The sequence below is a fragment of the Lissotriton vulgaris genome, chromosome 4_1 (assembly GCF_964263255.1).
Source record: "Lissotriton vulgaris chromosome 4_1, aLisVul1.2, whole genome shotgun sequence".
NCBI classification, from domain to species: domain Eukaryota; kingdom Metazoa; phylum Chordata; class Amphibia; order Caudata; family Salamandridae; genus Lissotriton; species Lissotriton vulgaris.
The window spans coordinates 2142836929-2142864299 of record NC_141691.1 but is presented as its reverse complement, the minus strand read 5'-3'; the positions used below and the strand labels follow the sequence as shown (position 1 = coordinate 2142864299).

The 27371-nt window shown below is 45.9% G+C and overlaps 1 protein-coding gene across 1 annotated transcript in view; it reads right to left on the bottom strand.

Moving 5' to 3' along the window:
- LOC147725259 (vomeronasal type-2 receptor 26-like) overlaps positions 1–27371 on the bottom strand; it is a 238976-nt gene that overhangs the window by 130161 nt on the left and 81444 nt on the right. Inside the window, exon 4 of the mRNA XM_086918225.1 lies at positions 10576–11400. Coding sequence (XP_086774351.1) covers positions 10576–11400 — 825 coding nt within the window. The remainder of the gene's footprint in view (positions 1–10575; positions 11401–27371) is intronic.

Here is a 27371-nt window from a genome sequence, read left to right as displayed (position 1 = left end):
CCAGTTCTGCCCGCTATGTCAGTATTGCCAGTCACTGGTGAATTATGTGTCAGAAAGAAAGGTTCAGTACACTTAGGTCATAGTGAATGTACTACTGTGGTCGAATTCAGTGATCATGGTAAATCGTCCTTTAAAGCTATCCGTCATTCCTATTTTGTTTGTGGTCATACCGCATACATACGCTTACCTCCAGATTGGGATGGTACCTGTTATATTGCATTCCTTCTGCCACCTGTTTTTCTAGCTCCTCCTGATTATCACAGAAATACAAATCTAGTAAAGAATAGACTCAGAAGAGATATCCCACTTGTCGACTACACAGAAACGGCATGGGAACAGTACACCGATTTTAATAAAGGATTCTTTTTCTTTTTAGGCCCTGTCCAAAATAGTAAACTAATACGCAGATTAACCAGAACACTTGAAGCAGTAGTGAATGAAACTGCCTCCGCCCTAGGTAACTTAACAGAGGAGCAGTCCGCCATGCGGGTTGTTGTTCTCCAGAATCGTCTTGTTATTGACGTCATCTTGACAGATAGAGGCGGAGCCTGTAAGGTCATCGGGTCAAGTTGCTGTGTTTTCATTCCACAAAACGCGCCATCTGTATATCAAGCTATTACACGTCTCCATAAAATTGCAAATCAGATACATCAGAATCCAGGCACCTGGACTTGGTCCGGTTGGTTCTGGACAACGTTAACCGCATGGGGATGGAAGATCCTGTCCTTCCTAGGCATTGGCCTAGTCCTAGTATTCAGTTGCTGCCTGTGCTTGCAGTGTGGGCCAGCGATTTGTGGACTGTGTGCCACATCATGCATTGAACATTCCAGTTTCCTTTCAAGACGTGAAAGAAAGAAAGAAGAGCAAATGATGTTACAAGAACAAACTGATCGATTCATGAGGATCGATATATCTTGAAGGGTCCGTAGGGAACAAGGAGGGAATGAGGAAATATAAATTCTATGGTCAAGTTGTGTTCCCTAGCGTGTACCCCACCGTCTCCATGTACCAGCTTAAAGTGCATGTAACTTCCCTCCTGTGCCAGCTATGAAGACGCAAATACATTTGCGTCCAACGTTAACATGTCCTCTTTCAGATCCACCCTGAATGGGTTGAATAGTCCGTTCCTAAGTATGCTATGCCAACGTCTTTTTGTAGTGTACCTTACACATTTTTCAGCTCTGGCAAAGTAGGCCCTGAATTTCTGCCATCGAGCCTTTTTCTGACTTCTGACTCTGAAAGCCTCAGCCCAGGCTGCCTCTGTACCCGTGAACTCTGACTTACTCCCAGCGCGGCCCGCCGCGCTTAGCTCAGCCTGCTGCCTGCCAAGACTGACTACAACCTTCGAGTTATCTGTTCTGCTCCTCGAAAATACATTCCTGCCTACTAGTTCAAGTAAACATTCCCCAGCTGCAGAGCCAAAGGGCCGGCCTGTCTCCATGCAAGTAATTCATAGCCTCTGTTACCATGCTCCTCAGGAAGGCCCATGCCCCCACGCTTCTCATGCAGACACTCAGGCGCTTATACACGCACTCACAGTCAGTATAGAATAGCTTCTGCCCCAGAGACCTTTTCCGTTCAGATAATATGGTTCCCAAACATCAGATATTAGATATGATAGAAGTACAAGTTGATCTGACATGCCAGACTTCTGTCTCTTTCCGTCAGTGTAAATGTCAAGCCCCCTGCACCCTCCAGTTTCACGTCATGCAGCTGCTCGCGCATCCAAGCTTCCAAGCTTCCGATTTCTGCTGACATTGCAACATTTCTGTTTGGTGCCACCCCCTTGTGACACCTACCTGTGACGTTTCTAGCACACACCTCTAGTTCACGCCTAGTCCACGCCTTCTGATTACGTACTAGTAACACGTGGATACTGTTATCTTGTCTTCTCTCAGCTGTTACGCCTACTGCATTGCTTTCTATGATGTAAATTAAGTATATAAGCTATGTACTGTTAATAAAATATAGCGCGCTCTATCCCTTCTTCCACCCCTGTGGTGGGAAGAACATGATATCCAGGTCTTGACCATTCCTTTTTAAGGAATAAAACCCCTAAGAACTCTAACACCACGGACTCTGTTTCTTTCTTTCCGATTTGAGTTATTATTGATTAAGCACTTACCTGCATAGAAATTAAGACGGTAAATTATATATTTACGACAAGTGACAGAAAGTGACATTTGGAACATTTCAAGACACCGTGTGACAGAAATTGACATTTGGAACATTCGAAGACACCCAGTGACAGATAGTGACATTTTAAACATTCCAAGACACCGTGTGACAGAAAGTGACATTTGGAAAATTCGAAGACACCCAGTTACAGAGCGTGACATTTGGAACATTCGAAGACACCCACTGACAGGAAGTGACATTTGGAACATTCCAAGACACCCAGTGACTGAAAGTGACATTTGGAACATTCCAAGACACCCAGTGACAGAAAGTGACATTTAAAACATTCCAAAACACCCAGTGATAGAAAGTGACATTTAAAAGGATGTACGTTGTTACAACGCATGCTTTTACCTCGCATGCTGTTACAACGCAAGTTTTACAACGCAAGCCATTACAACGCATAGTGTTGAGGGGTGCTGGAAAGTGAATAGTTTAATTTACTATTCCAACTCCAGTCCCCGTGGATAGTAGGGAAGGTGTTGGATAGTAAATTAAACTATTACTTATCCTAGAGCGCCCCTCAGTGCAATGCGTTGTAATGGTTTTTGTTGTAAAACATGCATTGTAAAAGCACTGCGTGGTAAAAGTTGCGTGGTGAAGGATGTTTCCCCATTTAAAACATTCCAAGACACCCAGTGACAGAAAGTGACATTTTGGACATTCCAAGACACCCATGGAAAAAAAGTGACGTTTGGAACATTTCAAGACACCCGGTGACAGAAATTGGAGACTGTATTATCCAATAATCCACTGTCAGAAAGAATAACTGTCATTCAAAGACACCATCAATTGCAATGAAACCATCCTAAAGTCTCACTGTCAGCATTACAAGACAACCAGAGACAGAAAGTGGCATTTAGAAAATTCCAAGACACTCAGTGACACATAGTGACATTCGGAACATTCCAAGACACCCAGAGACCAAAGGTGACAGTTGGAACATTCCAAGAAACTCAGTGACAGAAAGTGACATTTAAAACATTCCAACACACCCAGTGACAAAAAGTATGTATGTATGTATGTATGTATGTGTGTTCTTATACAGCTCTCGACTTACCCTAGGGCATCTCGGCACTTGCCTTGGGAACCCGTCCTGGCTTTTCCCTTTAAGATAACCCATACTGGGCATACCCAAGGTGAAAGCCAGGCATCCCGTCGCGGGGGGGCCGTTGTGGGGATTAAGCAAGCTAATGCCCAGAGTTGCAGCGTGTGAACCCGTGATTAGAGTGGGCACCGAAGCGAGAATTATCGAGTCCGTGGACAATTGGGCTCAAGACCCTGCCGCGTCAGGAATTGAACCCTGGTCCCGGTTCTGACCTCTGCTTCAGGGTATGCCTCCTCTAACCAGTGAGCCACATTTGGAATGTTCTAAAACACACATGGATACAAGGTGCGATTTGGAAAGTTCCAAGACACCCAGGGACAGTTGGAAGATTCCAAGACACCCAGTATTACAAAGTGATGTTTGGAACATTCTAGACACTGAACGACAGAAACTGACAATCAAAATATTCCAAAAGACCCATTGACAGAAAGTCAAATTTGGAACATTCAAAGACACCCAGTAATAGAAAGTGACATTTAGAACATTCCAAGACACTCAATGACAGAAAGTGAGATTTGAAACATTCCAATACCCCCAGTGATAGAAAGTGACATTTGGAATATTCCAGGACCCCAGTGACAGAAAGAGACAATTAAAGCTTTACAAATATGGAGAGTCATACTAATAATATGAAGTTCCACTTTCAGTAAGTGCCGCTTTTATTGTCATCAGACACCCAGTGTCAGAAAGTGACAACAACAATCTCCAGGACCGTCACTGTCAGAAAGCAGCACTGGTTCAAAGCCACATCCTGCCAGAAACTGGCATGTGTAGTATCCCCAGGCAGATATTGCCAATAAGTGGTACTTTAGTGTCCCAACGCATTTATAGTCCGAAAGTAGCAATTATAATATCCCCACTCATCAGAAGTTTGAACTCATTTGACATCTACTATCAGAATCTGGCCCTAGTAATGTCCCAAGACACTGGGTTAGATGTGTCATCATGTTGGTGGGGGCAAGGGTAACCCAACCCTAAAGCCAGAGTTATCAAGTCGTGCAAGGCCACCTTACTTGGCCCGGCATGACTTGACAAATGTGGAGTGAGCCTTGTGTTACTCTTCCCCAGCGAGGTGTTCCATGGGTGGAGCGTGGGTGTTACAGTGCATCCACTCATGCATTTTGGTCAAAATGTTACGGCTATCCAAGTGCATGTAACTAGGAGAAATATCCTTATTTTTCCTTGTTTTCTGCTACTGTCACTCTGCAGCATACATTGAAAGAAGAAATGTCTCTGATGAATATTTTTGTGCTGGAAGGAGATCCTTACTGCTTAAAAACAATCCAGCCTGCCATGCCGGGATCCTTGCACGGTGGGGCAAAGGTGACTTTGTTGGCCAGGCATGTGCCTAATGTGAACTATGGCGCGAGCCTGCCTTTTCACGCAGCACAGCAGCTGGCTTGCTGTGTTGCACTACATACAAGTGTGATAAATCTAGGCCTCTCTCCTAGCACAGCCAATATTGAGGTGGCCACTGAAAGAAATCGATATTAGTAACATCACAACATCCAAAGCTAAAGGGCTGCACTTGCAAAAAGCAAATAAACCCAACCGTCAGATAAGTGAAATGATATTTCAATTGCCAGATAATCCGTACTAGGGTGAGAGAAACTGCTGATCCAACCCCCTCAGGAGAGGAGCGGCTGATCCAAACTCCTAGGCAGATAGGAGCTGTTGATTCAAACTCCCAGGGAGAGAGGAGCTGCTGATTCAAACTCCCAGGGAGAGAGGAGCTGCTGATCCAAACCCCTTAGGAGAGGAGCGGCTGATCCAGATCCCTCAGGAGAGGAGCTGTTGATTCAAACTCCCAGGGAGAGAGGAGCTGTTGATTAAAACTCCCAGGGAGAGAGGAGCTGTTGATTCAAACTCCCAGGGAGAGAGGAGCTGCTGATTCAAACTCCCAGGGAGAGAGGAGCTGCTGATTCAAACTCCCAGGGAGAGAGGAGCGGCTGATCCAAACTCCTAGGCAGATAGGAGCTGTTAATTCAAACTCCCAGGGAGAGAGGAGCTGTTGATTCAAACCCCTCAGGAGAGGAGCGGCTGATCCAAACTCCAAGGGAGAGAGGAGCTGCTGATCCAAACCCCTCAGGAGAGGAGCGGCTGATCCAAACTCCCAGGGAGAGAGGAGCTGTTGATCCAAACCCCTCAGGAGAGGAGCGGCTGATCCAAACTCCCAGGGAGAGAGGAGCTGCTGATCCAAACCCCTCAGGAGAGGAGCGGCTGATCCAAACTCCCAGGGAGAGAGGAGCTGTTGATTCAAACTCCCAGGGAGAGAGGAGCTGTTGATTCAAACTCCCAGGGAGAGAGGAGCTGCTGATTCAAACTCCCAGGGAGAGCGGAGCTGCTGATTCAAACTCCCAAGGAGAGAGGAGCTGCTGATTCAAACTCCCAGGGAGAGAGGAGCTGTTGATTCAAACTCACAGGGTGATAGGAGCTGCTGACACAAACTCCCAGGGAGAGAGGAGCTGTTGATTCAAACTCCCAGGGAGAGAGGAGCTGCTGATTCAAACTCCCAGGGAGAGAGGAGCTGCTGATCCAAACCCCTTAGGAGAGGAGCGGCTGATCCAGATCCCTCAGGAGAGGAGCTGTTGATTCAAACTCCCAGGGAGAGAGGAGCTGTTGATTAAAACTCCCAGGGAGAGAGGAGCTGTTGATTCAAACTCCCAGGGAGAGAGGAGCTGCTGATTCAAACTCCCAGGGAGAGAGGAGCGGCTGATCCAAACTCCTAGGCAGATAGGAGCTGTTAATTCAAACTCCCAGGGAGAGAGGAGCTGTTGATTCAAACCCCTCAGGAGAGGAGCGGCTGATCCAAACTCCAAGGGAGAGAGGAGCTGCTGATCCAAACCCCTCAGGAGAGGAGCGGCTGATCCAAACTCCCAGGGAGAGAGGAGCTGTTGATCCAAACCCCTCAGGAGAGGAGCGGCTGATCCAAACTCCCAGGGAGAGAGGAGCTGCTGATCCAAACCCCTCAGGAGAGGAGCGGCTGATCCAAACTCCCAGGGAGAGAGGAGCTGTTGATTCAAACTCCCAGGGAGAGAGGAGCTGTTGATTCAAACTCCCAGGGAGAGAGGAGCTGCTGATTCAAACTCCCAGGGAGAGAGGAGCTGTTGATTCAAACTCCCAGGGAGAGAGGAGCTGCTGATTCAAACTCCCAGGGAGAGAGGAGCTGCTGATTCAAACTCCCAGGGAGAGAGGAGCTGTTGATTCAAACTCCCAGGGAGAGAGGAGCTGTTGATCCAAACTCCTAGGGAGAGAGGAGCTGTTGATTCAAACTCCCAGGGAGAGAGGAGCTGTTGATCCAAACTCCCAGGGAGAGAGGAGCTGCTGATCCAAACTCCTAGGGAGAGAGGAGCTGTTGATTCAAACTCCCAGGGAGAGAGGAGCTGTTGATCCAAACCCCTCGGGAGAGAAGCGCCTGATCCAAACTCCAAGGGAGAGAGGAGCTGCTGATCCAAACCCCTCAGGAGAGGAGCGGCTGATCCAAACTCCCAGGGAGAGAGGAGCTGTTGATCCAAACCCCTCAGGAGAGGAGCGGCTGATCCAAACTCCCAGGGAGAGAGGAGCTGCTGATCCAAACCCCTCAGGAGAGGAGCGGCTGATCAAAACTCCCAGGGAGAGAGGAGCTGTTGATTCAAACTCCCAGGGAGAGAGGAGCTGTTGATTCAAACTCCCAGGGAGAGAGGAGCTGCTGATTCAAACTCCCAGGGAGAGAGGAGCTGTTGATTCAAACTCCCAGGGAGAGAGGAGCTGCTGATTCAAACTCCCAGGGAGAGAGGAGCTGCTGATTCAAACTCCCAGGGAGAGAGGAGCTGTTGATTCAAACTCCCAGGGAGAGAGGAGCTGTTGATCCAAACTCCTAGGGAGAGAGGAGCTGTTGATTCAAACTCCCAGGGAGAGAGGAGCTGTTGATCCAAACTCCCAGGGAGAGAGGAGCTGCTGATCCAAACTCCTAGGGAGAGAGGAGCTGTTGATTCAAACTCCCAGGGATAGAGGAGCTGTTGATCCAAACCCCTCAGGAGAGAAGCGGCTGATCCAAACCCCTCGGGAGAGGAGCGGCTGATCCAAACCCCTCAGGAGAGGAGCAGCTGATCCAAACTCCTAGGGAGAGAGGAGCTGCTGATCCAAATACCTCAGGAGAGGAGCGGCTGATCCAAACTCCTAGGGAGAGAGGAGCTGTTGATCCAAACCCCTCAGGAGAGGAGCGGCTGATCCAAACTCCTAGGGAGAGAGGAGCTGTTGATCCAAACCCCTCAGGAGAGGAGCGGCTGATCCAAACTCCCAGGGAGAGAGGAGCTGTTGACTCAAACTCCCAGGGAGAGAGGAGCTGTTGATCCAAACCCCTCAGGAGAGAAGCGGCTGATCCAAACTCCTAGGGAGAGAGGAGCTGTTGATCCAAACCCCCTCAGGAGAGGAGCGGCTGATCAAAACTCCTAGGGAGAGAGGAGCTGTTGATTCAAACTCCCAGGGAGAGAGGAGCTGTTGATCCAAACCCCTCAGGAGAGGAGCGGCTGATCCAAACTCCCAGGGAGAGAGGAGCTGTTGACTCAAACTCCCAGGGAGAGAGGAGCTGTTGACTCAAACTCCCAGGGAGAGAGGAGCTGCTGATCCAAACCCCTCAGGAGAGGAGCGGCTGATCCAAACTCCCAGGGAGAGAAGAGCTGCTGATCCAAACCCCTCAGGAGAGGAGCGGCTGATCCAAACTCCGAGGGAGAGGAGTGGCTGATCCAAACTCCCAGGGAGAGAGGAGCTGTTGATTCAAACTCCCAGGGAGAGAGGAACTGTTGATTCAAACCCCTCAGGAGAGAAGCGGCTGATCCAAACTCCGAGGGAGAGGAGCGGCTGATCCAAACTCCCAGGGAGAGAGGAGCTGTTGATTCAAACTCCCAGGGAGAGAGGAGCTGTTGATTCAAACCCCTCAGGAGAGAAGCGGCTGATCCAAACTCCCAGGGAGAGAGGAGCTGTTGACTCAAACTCCCAGGGAGAGAGGAGCTGTTGACTCAAACTCCCAGGGAGAGAGGAGCTGTTGATTCAAACTCCCAGGGAGAGAGGAGCTGTTGATTCAAACCCCTCAGGAGAGAAGCGGCTGATCCAACATCCCAGGGAGAGAGGAGCTACTGATCCAAGCTCGCGGGTAGAAAGGAGCTGCTGATCAAAACTCCCAGGGAAAGGAGCTGCTGATCGAAAGACACCAGTGCTGCCCACTGGAAACATCCTTAACATCTAAAGTCAGAGAGTGGCATTTACAACATCACAAGGCATCACAGGTAAAACATTTCCACTAGGCTGTTCCTTAACATTCACCACCAGAAGGTGTCACTCATGAAACCCAATACCAGGAAGTGACACTGGAGCCCTCCCAAGACAATGACTGTCAGAGGCAGAGCTCCCTGCAGCTCCTGAAGAGAGTCTTGGAATACCCCAGGAGTAGAAGCTGTGCCTCGTGTCATGTGAGAGCTGTGAAGCCTAGAGTGAGCCCTCTGTGCTGAACCACAGAGTACACAACTCAGCATCAAGTACAAGCAAGCATTGGCAAAGCCAGGAAATCTGCCATCCTTGAATGAAAGAGATTTGTGAGAGCTCTGGAGCCTACGGTGAGCCCTCTGGGCTGAGCCGCAGAGGCCACAAGGTGGCATCAAGTACAATCAAGCATTGGCTAACCCAGAACATCTGGAAATCCTTGAAAGAAAAAGATGCATGAGAGCTGTGGAACCTACAGTGAGCCCTCTGTGCTGAGCCGTAGAGGCGACAACTCAGCATCACCTACAATCAAGCATTGGCTAAGCCAGAACATCTGGCCATCCTTGAATGAAAGAGACATGTGAGAGCTGTAAAGCCCAACGGTGAGCCCTCTGTGCTAAACCACACAGGCCACAACTCTGTATCCAGAACAAACAAGCATTGGTGAATCCAGGACATCTGGCCAAACTGGAATGTCAAACACATGAGAAAGCTGTGAAGTCTATTGTGAACCTGATGTGCTGAACCCCGAGGCCACAACTCTGCTTTAAGTACAAACAAGCCATGGCAAAGCCAGGACATGTGGTGATCATTAAATTAAAGAGATGAGTGAGAGTTGGAAAGTCCTATGGTGAGCCCTCTGTGCTGAACCACAGAGGCCACAGCCCGGCATCAAGTACAAACAAGCCATGGCAAAGCCAGGACATCTGCTCATCATTAAATGAAAGAGATGAGTGAGAATTGGAAAGTCTATGGTGCGCCCTCGGTGATAATTCACCAGAACCTGGCAGATCCGCCAGAACTCAACATTAAGTACAAACAAGCATTTGTGAGCCAGGAAATCTGCCATCGTTGAATGAAAGAGATGTGTGAGGGCTGTAAAGTCTACAGTGATTCATTTGTGCTGAACCACCAAGGCTGCAACTCACATCCAGCACAAATAAACATTGGCAAAGCCAGGATATCTGCCATCCCTGAATGAAAGAAATGTGTGAGAGCTGTAAAGTCTAGGGTGAGTCCTCTGTGCTGAACCACAGAGACCGCAGCCCGGCATCAAGTACAAAGAATCATTGGCAAAGGCAGTGCATCAGGACATCCTTTAATGAAAGAGATATGTGAGAGTTGGAAAGCCTACAGTGAGCCCTGTGTGCTGAAGCGCAGCGGCCACAATTCGGCATCAAATGCCAACAAGCATTGGTGTAGTCAGGGCATATGGCCAACCTTGAATGACCGAGACCTGTTGGAGCTGTGAAACCTACAGTGAGCCATCTGTGCTGAACCACAAAGGCCACAACTTGGCATCAAGTACCCACAAGCATTTGCAAATACAGGCCATCTGGCCATCCTTGATTGAAAGAGATGCTTCACTGGTTGTGATTCTGTGTGTGAGGTTCTGCAGACTCATCAATGGGCCGATGTGAGAACAGGTTAAAGGCGGATGAATGGCTCAGCAAGTTCACATACAGAAATAAATCAATAGGTATTAGTAGATTTGAAGGGGCTTACCCATATTTCACTAACAAAGACTTACGAAGGGAAGATCCCTTGTTGGGCCTGTATTGGGAAGAGGTATTTTCCCTTGATCCAACATGGGACAGATTAGAAGGGGCCGTGCTTAGAAGGCTTTTATCTCTCCCCCTAGGCAGCATGGAACAAGGTAAAGAAGAGACTCTAAGTTGGTTTCCTGGGACCTGATGACCGTTACCCGGGCCCTAAGATATTGAAATATACTCTCTGAAGATGATAACGTGTCCAACACCTCCAAATTGTGTTGGGAAGAGATTCAAAGTAGTGAAAGATGGTGGGAAAAGGATTGAAGAGCTAGATTTTACCTCCCACCGTTTCAGTTTCTTCATTGAGCTCCAAGCTTCACTTCCTGTTCCTGGTCTGGAGTCTGATGAATATATGTTATGTAAGGCATGTGCCAATACGTAGACAGCAGTATGAACAGTATGGATCAGACTGTAGTTAGTTTTGTGATATTCCTTCAACATTTTAAATGTCTCGTTTCCTAAGCAGTAGTCATTAGATGAATCGGCAGTCACATTTATTTTATTTCTTTCCATTAAAAGACACCTGAACCCGAGCTCCCATAAATTAGCCAGGGCTGTGTCACCTGGAAACTTCCATGGGGTGACGCCATGGAGAAAATCTCTAAATCCCATAATTTCTTTTTTTTGGATCGAAAATGCCAGACTTCCATTGAATAAATGTAAGGTGAATCCAACGTTGACAAAATTAGAGATAGCCTCTGACAAAATCCAAGTTTTAGGAGGCAATGTCCTCCAATCATTGTAGGAGAAATAATGGGCAGCGTTCACTGTACTGCAGTAGAGAATGATCACCTGTGCGGTGGAGGTCCTAACAGCCTCCATGACTGTCCACAGGTTTAGTGGGTCAGAGCTAGAAACATAAGCGGGAATCATATAAGAGAACTCGATGCAGCCTCCGACCTGACCAATCACGTTCCTCAGTTCTCGCAGCGCTAGCTCTCCGCTGTCATCATCCGTGGTCAGGACCCCCACCCAGGTCCATCCAAAATGTTTTAACAACTGAGCAGTTCCAATGTAGAAGGAGAGCTCAGTTGGGACAGTCCGGTATAAGGATGGAAACCTCACTCTGTCACTGAGTACAGGGTTCTGAGCCCCATAACTGATCTGCAAAAAGAAAGATACGAGGTGAGCAATGTGAGATGAACTTTGGCACAACCCTGAGAATGAAATGAGGCTACACATCTCTGACTTTAAATCCCAAAAAACGTATCTTTAGTTAGAGCTGATTGTAGTTGTCAACAAAGAACATCAGGATAAACTGGGCTGAATCCATGTAGCATAACAACATTTGCTATATAATATAGGGCCTCAAGTGCAAGTAACTACTAAAACACAAAAAAAGCTGTAGTAAATCCACCATAGTACATGGCCAACCATTGGTACTGCAACATCCGCCACCAGCAAATAACAAAAGGGGGAGTTAAAAGGAAACCTCAAAGGAAATGCTTTTAAATGAAAATAAATTAATAAAAATAGTCATAAATATAAATAACACTCATTAATGTAATACATATTTACAAATATAGTGCATGTTTCTTATAAAATATGTTAATAGTCTCTTTAATAATGTAACAATGCATTGTATTAACAATAATTAAAATTATTTTAATTCACTTTACAACCCTCCTAAAAATGATAAATACACATGCAAAAAATGTTTTGTAAGGTGTTTTTATTTTTTAAATGTCAGCAAATAATTTTAATTCAATTTCATATTTCAGTAAACTATGGAAATATATATATATATATTTTTATTGATTTTCAAAACACATGAACAATTCAGCCAATACACGGAAATCACAAGTATCAGTTCATTCGCACAAGCACTATATACCCCACTCACGTTCCCCATAAAGTGCATAGATGGAATTTGAACCAGGTCAAGCCAGACCCTCCACATTCCCCAACCACTTCCCCCACACTCTACGGTATTTCTTAACACATCTCTTAGCTTTATAAAGGGCATTCTCTTGGGTCGCACACCAGTCCACCCCTCTTCACCACCTCTCCAGGGTGGGTGGGTCAGGGCTTAACCAGGTCGATGCAATGTCCAGCTGGGCCACCATCATAGCTGTGTTGAAAAACAACTTTTCATTCCTGGGCCCATCCAGACCATTAGTGATCCCCAGCAAAGAGTGACGTGGGTCGTGAGGAACCTCCCAGCCAAATGCCTCTGTTATCTCCACTCCAATGGATCCCTAAAACTGATCCAGGTGGAGCCACAACCAAACCATATGGAGGAAGTCGGCTGGGGCATGCTTACATCTTGCACATGGTGCAAAACCGCTCTATTCAGGTGCAGGGGAGTGAGATACGCAGCATTTAAATAGTAGAGCTGAACCACCTTGAGTTTGGCCGAAACAGTGACTATTCTGGGGGCCATTAAGGCATCACAACAGTCCACCTCATCAAGGAGGCCCTCCCAATCCACCCATTGATCCCTCAACTTCTCTAAGGATGTGGGAGTGTTGTTAATGAGAGTGGGGTACATACGAGAAACCCCCCCTTCCTAAATCTCCCAACATCGTTTGGACCTCAGTGGGACTGTATTCAGGGAGCCTCATGTCGTCCATAATATGCATGTGGAGGGCATGTCTCAGTTGCAAATATTTATAAAACTGGGATAAATGTAGGGAGTAGCGAGTTTGGAGCTCCTGGAAGAACAGCATATATCCCCTTGTCCATACGTCCCCTAGCTGGGAGATGCCAATAAGGTCCCGGGTTCTGAACCCTCGCAATCCACTAACCTCCCGGAGCAAAACCTCTGCCAGAGGGGAGTATATTGGGTCAAATTCCCCGTCCATCCGGTGTGCAGGAATAATGCCCGCCAGGCCAACAACATAGAGCGTGTCACATCCAGCGTTCGGGTCGGAATGGCCCCCCCATATATCATGGTCAAGATGTCCGTGAGCCACAGTTCACTCAGTTCAAGCCTATGGGCTGGATCCGACCAGCCCTCATTGAACCACTCATGGATAACCAGTAGACACACCACCAAGAAATACAGATACAAATGTGTCATCCCCATACCGCCATCATAAGAAGGAATCTGGCAGGTCGACAGAGCCATGAGGGACCGTCCTCCTCTCCAGAGAAACTTTGTGGTTAGACTGTCCAGCTCCCTGAACAATGCCCTGGAAAAACAGAAGGGGGCATTCTGTAGGATGTAAAGGAATCATTTTAAACAGGGTCACCCTCCCCAGGGGGTTCAGAGGCAGCATTGTACAGTTAAGGAGGTCCTCCTTTGCATTCTTAACCAACGGGCCACATTAAGGGACCAGCCTGGGATGCCTCCAGGTAACCATGCATTTGATAAATGTTATTTAATTTCATTTCAGAACTCACCTGGACTGGTGACACCATCACCAGCTTCCTGCTTGCCATCACGAGGCCCTAGATATCCCCCACTGCAGATGGATCAAGGGCACCAAAACTCAGTGGTCATGGGCCCCCACCACTTCCCAACCCGAGACCTTAACAGACCTGTGCCAGGCTGTTTAGAACTTGCCTGCCTGGATCATCAGCAGGATTGACAAAGCCGCCCCTATATCCAACAAGTCCTCCAAACAGGCCAGCTGGTACACCCCAGAATTCAGGACCACCAAGAGCAACTACCACCAACTTGAGAAACATTGGCGCACCAACAAGAACCCAGAAGACAGAACAGCAGCACCTATCACTGGCACATTAAAGAACCCAAGAAGGCAGCCATCACCACTGAATTGATTCTGTGGCCAACCACTCAAAAGGAACTCTTCACAATATTCAAAGAATTCCCCAACTCAACAACCATAGAGAACACTATCCACCCCTGCCAAGAACTTTGCAACACTGGCTCCAACTACTTGAATAGCAAGATCACCAACATCTACAACTTCAACCTCTAACCCACCACCCTCAACCCCCAATTATCCCTACCAACAAGCAATCATTAGGTGAACCATTACCACCTGGTCTCGGCTCACTGCCCTGACCACCTCAGCCGTAATGACTTCCATCCATTCTAGGGTGCCTACGGTCCCCTGCTCCATCTCCTCTACAACCTCAAAATGAATCCAATCAGTGTGCTACCCACCAGCATCTTCAACATTTCCAATTCCACAGCAACCTTCCCAGACATAAGGAAACACTCAGACATCAAACCCCTCCTAAAGAAAGCCTCCACCAACCCCAGCGTACTAAAAAAGTTACAGGCTGATCTCCCTGTTCCCCTACCCAGCCAAACTACTCAAGAAAGCCATCAACCAGAAGCTTACCGAATTCCTGGAACAAAATCACCTACTGGACGAGTCACAATCTGGTTTCTGTGCCAACCACTACACTGACACTGTGCTGATTCCTGCCACAGATGACAGCAGGACACTTCTTGACTGTGAAGAATTTGGAACACTGATCTGACTCAACCTCTTCATGGTGTTCAGCACCATCTCCCACAATCCCCTCACCAACAGACTCTACAACTTAGGCATGTACGCCCTCAAGTAGATTTCCTCCTTCCTTACAGGGTGCACACAGATCACCTGACTGCCTCCATTCACTTCCTTATCCAAAGACATCATATGTGGCGTACCACAAGGATCATCCCTCAGCCCACCCTGTACAACAGCTACATGATCCCACTTAGAGACATCGTCAGATGCCACAGACTCAATATAATCTCCTAGGTAGATGACACTCAGCTGATCCTCTCGCTCACTGAGGACCCCACCAACTCCAAAACCAACGTCTGGAATGCTATGACTAAGATAGCCTTCGGGATGAGAGACAACTGCCTCCAGCCCACCTCCGACAAAACTGAAGTTCTGATTTCTGGAAAAGCACGTCCACTTGGGACCACAGCTGCAATCCTGCAAAGCTTAGACCTACATCAACATTGACAAACCATACACGCAACCTCAGCATTTACCTCAACAGCACAGTGTGGCTCACTGGTTAGAGGCGGCAGACCCGAGAGCAGAGGACGGCCCGGGACCAGGGTTCGATTCCCGGCGCGGCAGGTTTCTGGACCAGGGTCAGTGGACTCGATAATTCTCTCGTCTCGGTGCCCACTCTGATCAGCGATCACACTCGGCAACTCTGGGCATTAGCTTGCCTCATCTTCACTAATGGCCCCACCAGACCGCCGGGGATGCCTGGTCTCACCCTGGAGATACCCATTAAGGGACCATCTCTCAGGGAAGCCAGGAAGGGTTTCGCAGCGGTCGAAGCGCCTTGGGACCCTCCGGGTAAGTAGTGCGCTATATAAATGCCTATACATTACATTACATTACAATGCAGATTCCTCCTACAGCTTCCACACAATCCGCTTGTTCTGCAGAATCTTCAGGTGGATCACAAACAACACTAGAAAGACCATCATGCAGGCCCTTGTCACCAGTCACCTAGACTACAGCAATGCCTTCTACACCAGCCTCTCCACCTAGCTCTTCAGGAAACTCCAGATCATAAAGAACACTGCAGTCATACTCAACCGGGACCTCCCCAAATGTACTTACATCGCCCCCCAATTGAGTGATCTCCACTAGCTCTGCATCTAGAAGAGATATAATTTCAAGATCCTCAAGCATTCCTACAAAGTCCTCCATGACCTAGGACCTGCCTACATCAACCACAGACTGACTTTCCACCAACCCTGTAGATACCTTTGCTCCTCTTCACTCGGACTCGCACACACTGCCTGCGTCTGTCGCAGCCATAGCCGTGGCCGCTCCTTCTCCCACATCCCTGCCAAGACGTGGAATAACCTTCCCCTCCAGTTACAGACTTCAGAAAGAGACTCAAGGCCTAGCTCTTCAACAGAGATGCAGCGCCCAGATTCCCCTAGGAGTGACAGTGTTACACTCTACAAATGCTGTTTGATTGATTATCACTCTTTGCTGTATTCTAATTGGGCAGCACTTGACATTTGTCACTTTCTTTTCTTTCCGTGGCTCATGGACCATGCACAGCTTAATTTAGTGTGGATAGAGCTCTTCTGATTTCCATCTTCTGCTCACTCTGTGATTCTGTTAGTATGTATTTTATTCCGTCATCTTTTATGCTTTTATCCCATCCCCATTTATTTTGATTTTCTCCATACCTCCATCCCACTACCTTCACTGTATCCTGAGCTCCTAACCAGCCACATCCCTATTTTCTTCCAACTGTCCCTGTTTCAACCCCCAACCCACCTTCATTTCATCTACCCCATCACAACAGATGGTTGGGAAAAAAAAAGTATACGACACACAACGCTTTGTTGTGCAGTCACAATTCCATTCACTAAAAAAGTGGAAAAATACAGTAGCACCAACTGATTCCTCGAAAAACTATTTTGTACTGCACTTTTAAGTTAAAAGAAGAAATCTGGGATCAAATGTAATATATTAAAGCATGTACAGAGGCCTGAGAGGCTTGTGATAAATAGATGTTTTATTCCTCATCTATAGGTACCATTTTTTTAAATGGTTTGAAAGGAAACCAGGTTCACAAATTAAGAGATTAATTTCCTCTTCCAATATAAACTGGTGATAATTATCGTTGCTGGATTTCCAATAACTCAGGATTTAGTTTGTAGGGATGCAATACTAATCCACAGATTGTACTCCAGTGAATTAAGCAACACCTTCTTACTATCAGTGCCATCCCCACCACAACTATCATTGGCAAATCCAATAGGTCCCTCCTATGTGAAATCGATTAGGTTTGTCCATGTTATATTATAAAGCAATACAGGTGGTATCAAGCATGGATGAAATAAAAGAAAAGTGCTATGACGTGATCAACTCTAGCCATTTCAAAGCACTCCCAATTGTGCTGCACAATAAATGCACAGCTGTACTGCATGGTTTCAAAAATAATTGAGAACATCAATGGATCTGGCATTGACAATATGTATTAGCTTTGCCAATGCTTTTGCCAATGCTCAGAGTTTGTGAATGTTGAAAAGTAGTTAACTTGCTCAAAGTGTAAAGTTACTCAAATGTGCAACTCTCCTTTGTGGATCAGGCATTTAGAGTTTAGTGTTCAGGATAATCCACCACAAATGTTACAGAGTATTCTGTCTGCCAAAATAAAGGTCAACCAGCTATATTTATAGGAGGGTGGCTCCTTCCCACTGTCCCTCCTTTTTCCACCTGTTGTGGCCCCCCGCCTCCACCTACAGAAACCTTAAGCGCATGTTCTGACAAAGTTGTGGATATAGATGTAAGTACTTCAAACACGCTGCCCTATTTACCAGGAAACACCGGGCAGTCCCCAACAGAAAATATGAAAAATTCCCCCAGCAGCCAAGTTGCAAAGGTCATTAGATATACAAAATCAAACTACTGCTTTGGGAGCATGTAGAAAACAAAGAAGATTGATATTTGGCCGTATGAAACGGATCTTGGGGTGTCAGGTGACTATAATGTACATATTCCTGGGTCTTCCACTGAAGACAAACTTATAGCAGTGCAGCCCTTAAACTGGGATATCCCATCCCAAAGCCTAACTGGAACCATCAAGCTAAACAAAATCAGAAGACAGCTCTTAGGCGACCTAGAGCACGTAATATTTTGTGCGCTCAATGGTCGACTTTTTGAGGACAACCCACTGGCTGCATCATGTCACGTAAGTTTTGTCAGTTCTAGAATTGACTACTCTTATGTCACCCTGTCACTATTTCATCATGCAAACTAAGTTCATTTTAGCGAGAAGGGGGACTGCTACCATCTGTAGGAAATTGCCTCTTTTTGACATGGTCACTCCCAGTGCCAGTGCTCTTTCACTTAAATCAAGTATATGTCTAATTGTAAACCAATTGCCAAGGATCTAAGCACCCCTGTAAGTCCCCAGTATGTGGCACCGAGGGCATGAGAACAAGAGAGGGCCCCTAAGGACTGCAGCATGTATTGTGCCACTCTAAGGGACCCACTCATAAACACATTCATACAGCCATTGCGGTGTTAGCACGAAAATTATGGTTTTGTAATGATTTTAGGTAAGTTACCATTAACGGTGCCATTTTTCGTACCAGCGCCATATTGTATTGTGATCGAAAAACGTATTGTACTTTACTGTTCAACTGCGTTTTTCTGGAAAATTCCATGGTGGGTGTGTCTTCATTGGTTCTGAAATGTACATAATGTATAGTTATGCTTGCTGAACTCAGACTCTCTCTGCAGCAGTCTTAGCTACTGGACAGACAGGGCTCCACTCTGAGCAAACTTTGAATAAAATTGTTATTGGTTTGTATTGTCTACTGTCTGACCGACTCTTCATTTAGTAGAAGGCAGAGAGGTGGTCATGAGTGACCCGAGTCACCCCATGCTGTGGATACACTTTTGAATGAGACAAAGACACAGCTCCTCACCAGTGCATGTTTGCCAGGTTATGAATTGACATCGTTTGCAAAACACATCAAGATTAAAAGATGTGCCACTCTAAACCCAGCCACGTTACAGCCCGTCCATTCTTAGAATGATGAGATTGATAAACATGACTGTAGCTTCTTGACAGTAAAAGAGATGAAAGGACGGGTAGACCTTACTGATGTTCCCTTATCTGACCAACAAGGGGAACTATATGTGAATGGCTCTTGTTTTAAATACCAGATGGCACTACAACTGTGGCTTACACTATCAGCACACTGTGTATGGTAGTAGAAAAATCACAGGTCCCTACCAATTGGCTCAAGCTGCAGAGATTGTTGCTTTGATATGCAAAAGACACACAATTGATGGACGGAATGCAGAAAAAATCAGTCAAGAGATCTGGGTTAAATCCATCATTCTTTTGCTCACCATGCCACCCAAGTTTAGACTATGCCATATGCAAATCAGTCTTGACCCTGTGCCTCATGGGAACAGTCCAGCCCGAACTGCCAAGCCAGGTCCTCCCTGGACCAGAAACAAGCATCCTAGGACCTGTTTCGGGGTTTCACCACTCTTCGGCTAGGATAGCTTGATTCCATTAGCACAGTGAGCGCAGGGCTCCCATCTGCGCATACCTGGCATCCTTAGGGTGAGAAAGCAAGGTTTACAGACTTTTTCTTAGAAATTAGAAAATTGTTTGACAGAAAATCCCATATGATGTCCTTGGATCAGGAGCTGACGTACATACCCACGTTCAATCATCTTATAGTAGAAACCGATTGGCATTGAGAACTATAGGACGTCCTTTCACAGGTGGTACAGTTGCCTCACCCTTGTGAACAGATTATCAGGCTTACCGTGCAACTTGACCATCGCTTGCAAGAAAGAAAGGGAGACAGAAGCAGGGGGGAAAACATTTCATGTTCTCCAGACCCAAGTCAACCATCGGAGATCATACCAAACTACTAGAAGGGGCACAACCCATGCAGATAGGCGGTCTTCGGGGTCCTCTCACAATAGAAGAAAGGGAGAAGAGACGGGCACTGAAGTTATGCCTCTACTGTGGGAAGGGCGGACACTTCATTCAGGAGTATCGAGCACAAACCAAAGTCCCGGAAAGAACCAGTGCTCTTCGGACCCAAGTGGCGATGTCACAGCTACACTTGACGGAAAACTAAAGAGCCCTGATCAGGATGAGATCACTGATTTGGGTAACAGACGATTATCGATCTCTTCAGTAATAGCCGATACATTACAACCAGCAGTGGCACATCTCAATGTTTCTGTCACTCTTTGGGTTACTCAGGAAACCCCCTTAGAACACCAGCCTTATTGGATTCCGGGGCCACAGGGAATTATATCGATATGAAATATGCTTAGACCATCGGAGTGCCCTGGGAAAAGAAAAAGACTCCAAAATACGTAAAGGTGGGAGACGGGACGGCCCTGACGTCCGGACCGGTAAGATACTACACAGAGCCCCTTATAATGCAGTTCAGCTTCGATCATTTTGAGATCATCCAGTTTGACCTCATAGACCCCCTGCAGTTTTGTCTCATCTTAGGAATGCCTTGGCAACCTCTGCACAACCCTCTTGTTGGATGGGCAGCAGGTACCATTCATACCTAAGAAGGATTGTGAGGAGCTTCGGAACCGTATTGACTATAGAGCAATCAACAAAGTCACCATTAAAAACCGCTACTCGCTACCTTAAATACCTGTGCTTCTGGATAAACTCAAGGGGATCGATATTTCACAAAGCTAGATCTCAGAGCAGCCTACCATTTGGTGTGGGTTAAAAGCGGAGATGAGTGGAAGACAGCGTTCCTGATGAAGTTTGGGCTCTACAAGTATCGAGTGAAGCCCTTCGGGCTCTGTAACCCCCCAGCTGCCTTTCAATATTTTATGGACGAGGTACTTCGGGTGTTCCTGGAAACCTTCTGTATAGTCTATAGAGACAACATCCTCATCTATTCAGCCGATCCCCAGGAACATGTTACTCATGTACAAGCTGTTCTGGTCAGACTCCAACAACATTCATTATATGCTAAGCTGGAGAAATGCCTGTTCCATGTCCAAGAAGTAGCCTTTCTGGGGTACGTAATCAACGCTCAGGGATTCCAGATGGACATGAGTAAGGTGAAGGCGATTACTCAATGGAAGACCCCTCACCATGTTAAATCAGTGCAAAGCTTCTAAGGGTTCGCCAACTACTACCGGCATTTTATGAAGGATTTCTCAAAGATCACCCATACCATCTCATGCTTATTAAGAAAAAGCACCCCAGTCATCTGGGGCGAGGAAGCGGACCGATCATTCCAAACCCTAATTAAGAGGTTCACTCAGGCTCCCTTTCTGCAGCATCCCGACACACAGCTCCCCTTTATCTTGGAAACTGACACTTCCCAGCATGCCATTGGGGGTGTGATGTCTCAGCGATATCCAACAACAGGACAGCTACACCCTGTTGCTTACTTTTTGAAGAAACCTACTCCCTGTGAAGTCAACTACTCTGTCTCAGACAAAGAGTTGCTGGCCATTAAACAGGCCTGCGATGAGTGGAGGCACTATCTTTTGGGAGCACATTACACCATTGAGATCTACACTGACCACCGTAACCTATTATTTCTGAAAAACGCCAAGGCCCTAACAGCATCAGTTACAATGGAATCTCTTCTTTTCAGATTACGATTTCGTTATCAAGTATCGACCTGGACCACAAAACGGGAATGCTGATGCCCTGTCTCACCTAGACGACCCGGAAGAAGACTTCCTACCAAAAACCTGTGAACCACCCTCCATACTCCCTGAAGAGGCCTTCCATGAGAAGTCCCTCACACTAATTACATCACACGATTTCCTCGAGGATGTAAAGGTGACTCTCGCCAATGTAGATGTCCAAACATGGATCCAGGAGGACCCTGAACATCGAAGAAAGAGAGGAGAACTGTTAAACCACTACCACACATTATACGTGCCAAACACCCAGTTGCAAACCCAAGTGTTGGCTTGGCTCATGATTCGACATTAGGAGGACACATGGGGATGCACAAAACCATATCCTGATACCTGTCCCCCCACAGTCCTGGCATACTTTGTCCATGGATTTTATCATGGAAATTTCTCCCTCTAAAGGATACAACACTATTCCTGTGGTGGTCGATCATTTGATTAAAATGGGACACTTCATTCCATTGAGACGATTACCCACCTCGTCAGAAATTGCCCTTGTTTTTCTTCAACATGTGGTCAGAGCTCACGGAATGCCCAATGTTCTCATAACAGACCGGGTACCGCAATTCACCTCTCGTTTTTGAAGAGAGTTGTGGGAAACCATGAACATTGAAGCAAGACTTTCCACTAGTTACCATCCACAAAACATCATTGATTGGTACACGCTTCTCTGGATGGCTGAGTTCGCCTACAATAATGCGGACCACTCCACGTTAGGTTGTTCCCCATTCTTCTGTCTTTACGGCCATCATCCCAACATGCTCCCTTTTGAATGGACCATAGAGTCGAGGCTTCTAAGCATTCAAGAACATCATGCCCATCTGAGGGCAGTGTTGATAGATCCCAGATGGCATCTGGTAACCGCACAAAAAGCACAAGAACACTATGCAGACAATAAATGAACCACAGAACCCGTTTATCAGGTGGGGGATAAGGTCTGGTTGGCCACAAAAAACCTACACCTCGAGGGGATAGACAAACTGAAACCCAGATATATTGGTCCCTATAGTATTGAGGAAGTCATAAATCCTGTGGTCATGAGATTGTCCTTACCTGCGCTTGGCACATCCACCCTGTTTCCACGTGTCCCGGTTCCAGCCGTGTCCTGATAGCATGCGGTTGCCTGACAGGCCCCTTTCCGTGGACATTGATGGTTAAGAAGAGTATGAGGTACACAAGCTCCAAGATTCCAAGGTGGTGAGGGAGCGAGTACAGTATCTAGTTGATTGGAAAGGTTTTGGGGTGGAAGACAGAACATGGGCCTGTTCAAAATCTCCACTGCCCTGATTTATTGGAACACTTCCATATAGAATATCCTGGTAAACCCGTGCGGCCGCCGAGTCAGCGGTCCTCGAGAGGGGTTTTTGTCATGAGCATGCTACATTGGCGGAGAGATAGAACAGGGAGAACACACACGCGCAGTGTTTCCCTCTCATGTATGAATGTACACAGGTCTGACTGCGTTAGGCGCCAGAAACACTACATCCCCCAGAAGCCATTTGGATGTCGTATGAACTACTGGATTAGCTTCCCTGGTACAAATGGCTGCTATAAAGCACCTCCTCTTCCTGAGGAAGGGGCATGACAATCTTGCCTGGAATCGGATTACGTAGCAGAAGATTTGTCACCGCTGGATTGCTGGTTTCTCTGTGGCTTGTTTTGGCCCTCGCTTGCATCGAGGCAACCCCGTAGAGCACGGCATTTCTCTTTCCTGCCAGGAAAACTTCGAAGAGCACAGCGTTGCTCTATTCTGCCTGAAAACTCCGTAGAGCACGGCGTTGCTCTTTCCTGCCAGGAAAACTTCGAAGAGCACAGCGTTGCTCTTTTCTGCCTGAAAACTCCGTAGATCATGGCGTTGCTCTTTTCCAGCCAGACGCCTTGGTTTTTGACTCCCGGACGGGGAGTTAGAAGATATTTCAGTCTTGGTCAGGTAAAATCGTTGGAACGCTTCCCTGAGTTCTGTGACATTAATTTCTTTTCCTATGCACTAGAGGTTCCGCGCAGATTATTGGCAAGCACTTCTGCAGTGAACTGAAACCCAGTGGGTGCATTTTGGCTTTGGGAACTACAAACACGCACTCGTGCTGTGAGTAAACAGCAGCTGGTGAGTCTTAAACATTTCGTAATGTTGTTTTTCTTGGGGTCTCAGACCAAAACTATGCACACTTTTCACTGTGATTCCAGACAGCGGTGAGGTGCTGTTCTCTCCATAAGGTTGTGTTTCTGCTCCTGTACTTTTGTAAGCTGTAGGTCAAATGTTTGGGGGGCATTGCCTGGGTGGAAGTTGGTTTGCCTAAACTCTGCCATATCGGGGAGTCTCTACTTCAAACCTATGTACTAACAAACGTAGAGACATTTGATTCTGATCTATCCTGGTTCCTGGTCGTTGGCATTGACTTTATGAAAGAGTTGTATCTTCAGGATGGGGTTTGGGAAAAGCATACAGCATATGTGAACACAGTGAGTGAATGAATCATTAATTCCACAAGTCACGCCTGTTTGTATACTTTGCTGTTTAGTCTCTTATACACATCTCTCTTCCTTTTTATACAGTATTCATACATAAAGAGATCAGTGGAGATGTTCAGAACCCCCGACCAGACTCAGTCATAAGGCGCCAGCAACATAGCCATCTTAGTTTTTATGACCCCTTCCCTTTTCGCCGGGGTGCTCCCTTTCATAGTAGTGTGTATTACTCTGTGGGGGGTTGTGTCCAGGGGAGTAGGGAGGCCCCTTTACTCACCATCGTCCCTGCTGGCCGATATTCGAGATTAGTGTTTTTTTCTTTTATTATTAAGCTGCTGACAACCTAACAGATTTGCATATGGCCATGTCTGAACTGGGGTGGTGGAGTGAGCTAAAGAATGATGATGGATTAAACCCAGATCAGTTGACTGGGGGTGAGTGTTTGATTTGGTCAAGCGCTTTGTCAATCATTCCCTTTGGTATCGCTTTGTGCGCCCTAAATTGGCAGGGTATACCAGACGTGGGTCCCTAGCTCACTTTGCCACTGGATTCAAGCTAGCCTGGCTGATGACGGCTGAATAGCCAGCAACCGTTCCAGGATGCTTTTGTTCCAGTCTAGGGAAGACATGGTTTGCGAGTTCGGGCTGGACTGTTCCCATGAGGAACAGGGTCAGACTGATTTGCATATGGCCATGTCTGAATTTGGGTGGTGGAGTGAGCTAAAGAATGATGATGGATTAAACCTGGATCAGTTGACTGGGGTGGAGTGTTTGATGTGCTCAAGCGAATTGAGTGAGGAATTGGCTGTCAATATTTATACTGACAGCCAATACGCCTTTGGAGTTGTGCATAATTTTGGTAAACTTTGGGCGGATGGAGGGTTTCTTCTCATTTCAAATCTTTATTTTGGTTAATTCCGACCATAAAGATATAAGTAAAATTTGTAATAAAAATACATTCATGATGAATCTAATAATTTCAGAGCAACGTGGTGGGGTAAATTGATCCATGGTAATTTACATGATCCAATTCAAATTCGCCAATAAAACCTATCTACATCAATACATTTTAAAAAATTCATATAAAAAATCAGGCTTTATTTTAACAAAAGAAAAAGAAAGAAGCATATAAAATCATGACTTATTCCAACATACAATTGTTATACTGAGTGTTTGATAGTTTTAATTAACAACTAAATAGCAGAACAGTATTATTGACAACAGAGAACACAATTCCTCAATGAGGCAACCATTTTTCTAAAGTGCAAGTGCATGATTTTTAGCGAATTAAGGTCATTAACCCCCTAGTGACTAAAGTTTCAGTCCCAGTTTGTTCCTTATAAGATGTACATTAAATAGGAATCTGCTTACACTGAAAGATGACTAATTGTGACGTGTCTGTGTTCAATATACGTTTTGCCTCATTGCAATGCATAATGTTCATATTTTTACAAAGTGGTCTTATCCATTTTTTCCTAGCCGTATCATGTGCAGTACAAAAGAAGAATACATGTAGGTCATTTTCTAGGGCTATTTTTGCACATAAAGTGCACTGATCACAACTATTATCATCATGGTTTTTACTCCATCTTGATGAATTATTATTTAGCTGCAAAACCCTGTATCTAAATTGCAAAACAGGGATTTCGGTAGCTGGGGGCGCACCTCTTCTATAAATGGTTCGAACATCGCAGCATTTTTAAAAGCTAGAAATCTTAATGAACCCATGTAGCTCCCCATCATTAATGTGGGCCCAAAATAATAGTTCCAATTGTTTCTTGAAGGCCAAAGTTAATTGGAGGGGATTCTCCCAGTAATGGGATACACCCAACTTCGTCAGCCATACTGCTACATGTTTAAAACCAGGGGATCTCCTTGCATGGATCAAACTTCATGATCTCGTCTAGGCCCTCTCTGTAATGTAGGAGCTCTGGTATTGACCAAATCCCCACTCAAAATAAGATGGGTCTTAATATTGAATGGGGGTCAGTCTGTTTAATATTAAGGTACATGACCACTGGAATTAGAGGTGTTCTAGTAGGGATGCTTAATAAATTCCGAATTAAATTATTTTCTCCCAATTCAAAAGTGTTTTTGCAATAAGGCCCCCATATTTCCGCTCAATATAAGGAGGCTGATTTGTACTTACAAACTTCCAGTGCAGGGGAAACAGCTTTTGATGTGCTAGCCCAATGTTTTTTTTTAATTGGCGACGAATTTGGAGCAGGATTATTTTATTCTTTTCCATTTGCAGCTTCCAAGATAATTTGGTATCCAGTGTTATCCTTAGATAGTTAAAACTTTGCAAATATTCTAGCTTTTGATCTTTTAATACTAGATTCTTTTTAAAGGATTTTTGAGGGTTTATAGACATGTATTTTGTTTTCGAGGCCTTTCATAGTACAATATACGTAAAAAGAATCCACAAGACATTGCAGTCCCTTTGGGGTTTGTGAGATTAAGATGGTATCATCAGCAAACAATAGTGCCGGCGTTGCTTCCCCCCCTAACTTGGGAGAGTCATTTTTGCAAGTTCCCAGGTATTTTGGGATATCGTTTACATAGAGTAAGAAGAGTATGGGTGCTAGTACGCACCCCTGGCATACTCCTCTACTCACTGGTATTGCCTTAGTTAGTTCTCCCCTTGTCCCCATCTTGCTCGGGCAAAATTCCCTTCATGGAGCCTAATTAATTGTACAAGTAGTTCAGCCGGAACCCTAGACATTTTAATGTATTCCACAATAAGTGCCTGAGTACCAGATCGAACACTGCCTTTCAATCTACGAAGGCGATATATAAACTGCCTTTCTTTTCATTAATGTATTTCCAGCATATACATGTAAACCTAAAAACTTGATCAACAATGCTGGTTTTAGTTCTGAACCCTGCCTGATATTTTAACATAACTTTGGTCTCCTCTATCCAATCAGTTAATCTATTTAAAACATGCCTGGCAAAAACTTTTTGTAAAATATCGATTAAACTGATAGGGCGATAATTTGCAGGATCATGCTGGTTCCCCTTTTTTGAAAATCATCACAATCTCTGCCCCTTTCACCGTTTCAGGTATTGGTGTGCCTGTAACTATTGAATTACATAGAAAATGTATATATGGTCCCCAAACCTCAGAATTGAGTGTCAATAAATCTCCTGGTACTTTATCATCCAGGCTAAACTGCATATTGGCAGCCTTTGCGGCTAGCTCTAAGTCTTTAGTTAGGGCAAACAGATCACAGTTTGTATCCAAGTACAGCCTAGAAAAATGTTCAACCCATGTTTTCTCATCTAGGAACAGGTCTTTATTAGACCTACCCATTTAATCCCTTTCTTTATTATTCTCCAAAAGACGGCTTGATCGTTGGACTTGGCTGCATTTATTAAATCTGTGCAATTATCTTTGTCTCATTCTTTTTTTGCTTTTGCGAGTGATCTTTTGTAATTATATCTCTTTTCCCTTACTATTAATATGTTGTTACTTTTGATTGCTTGACTTAGTTCTGTCTTAGCTGCCCAACAGTCTTTGTTATACCAAGAAACTCCCATC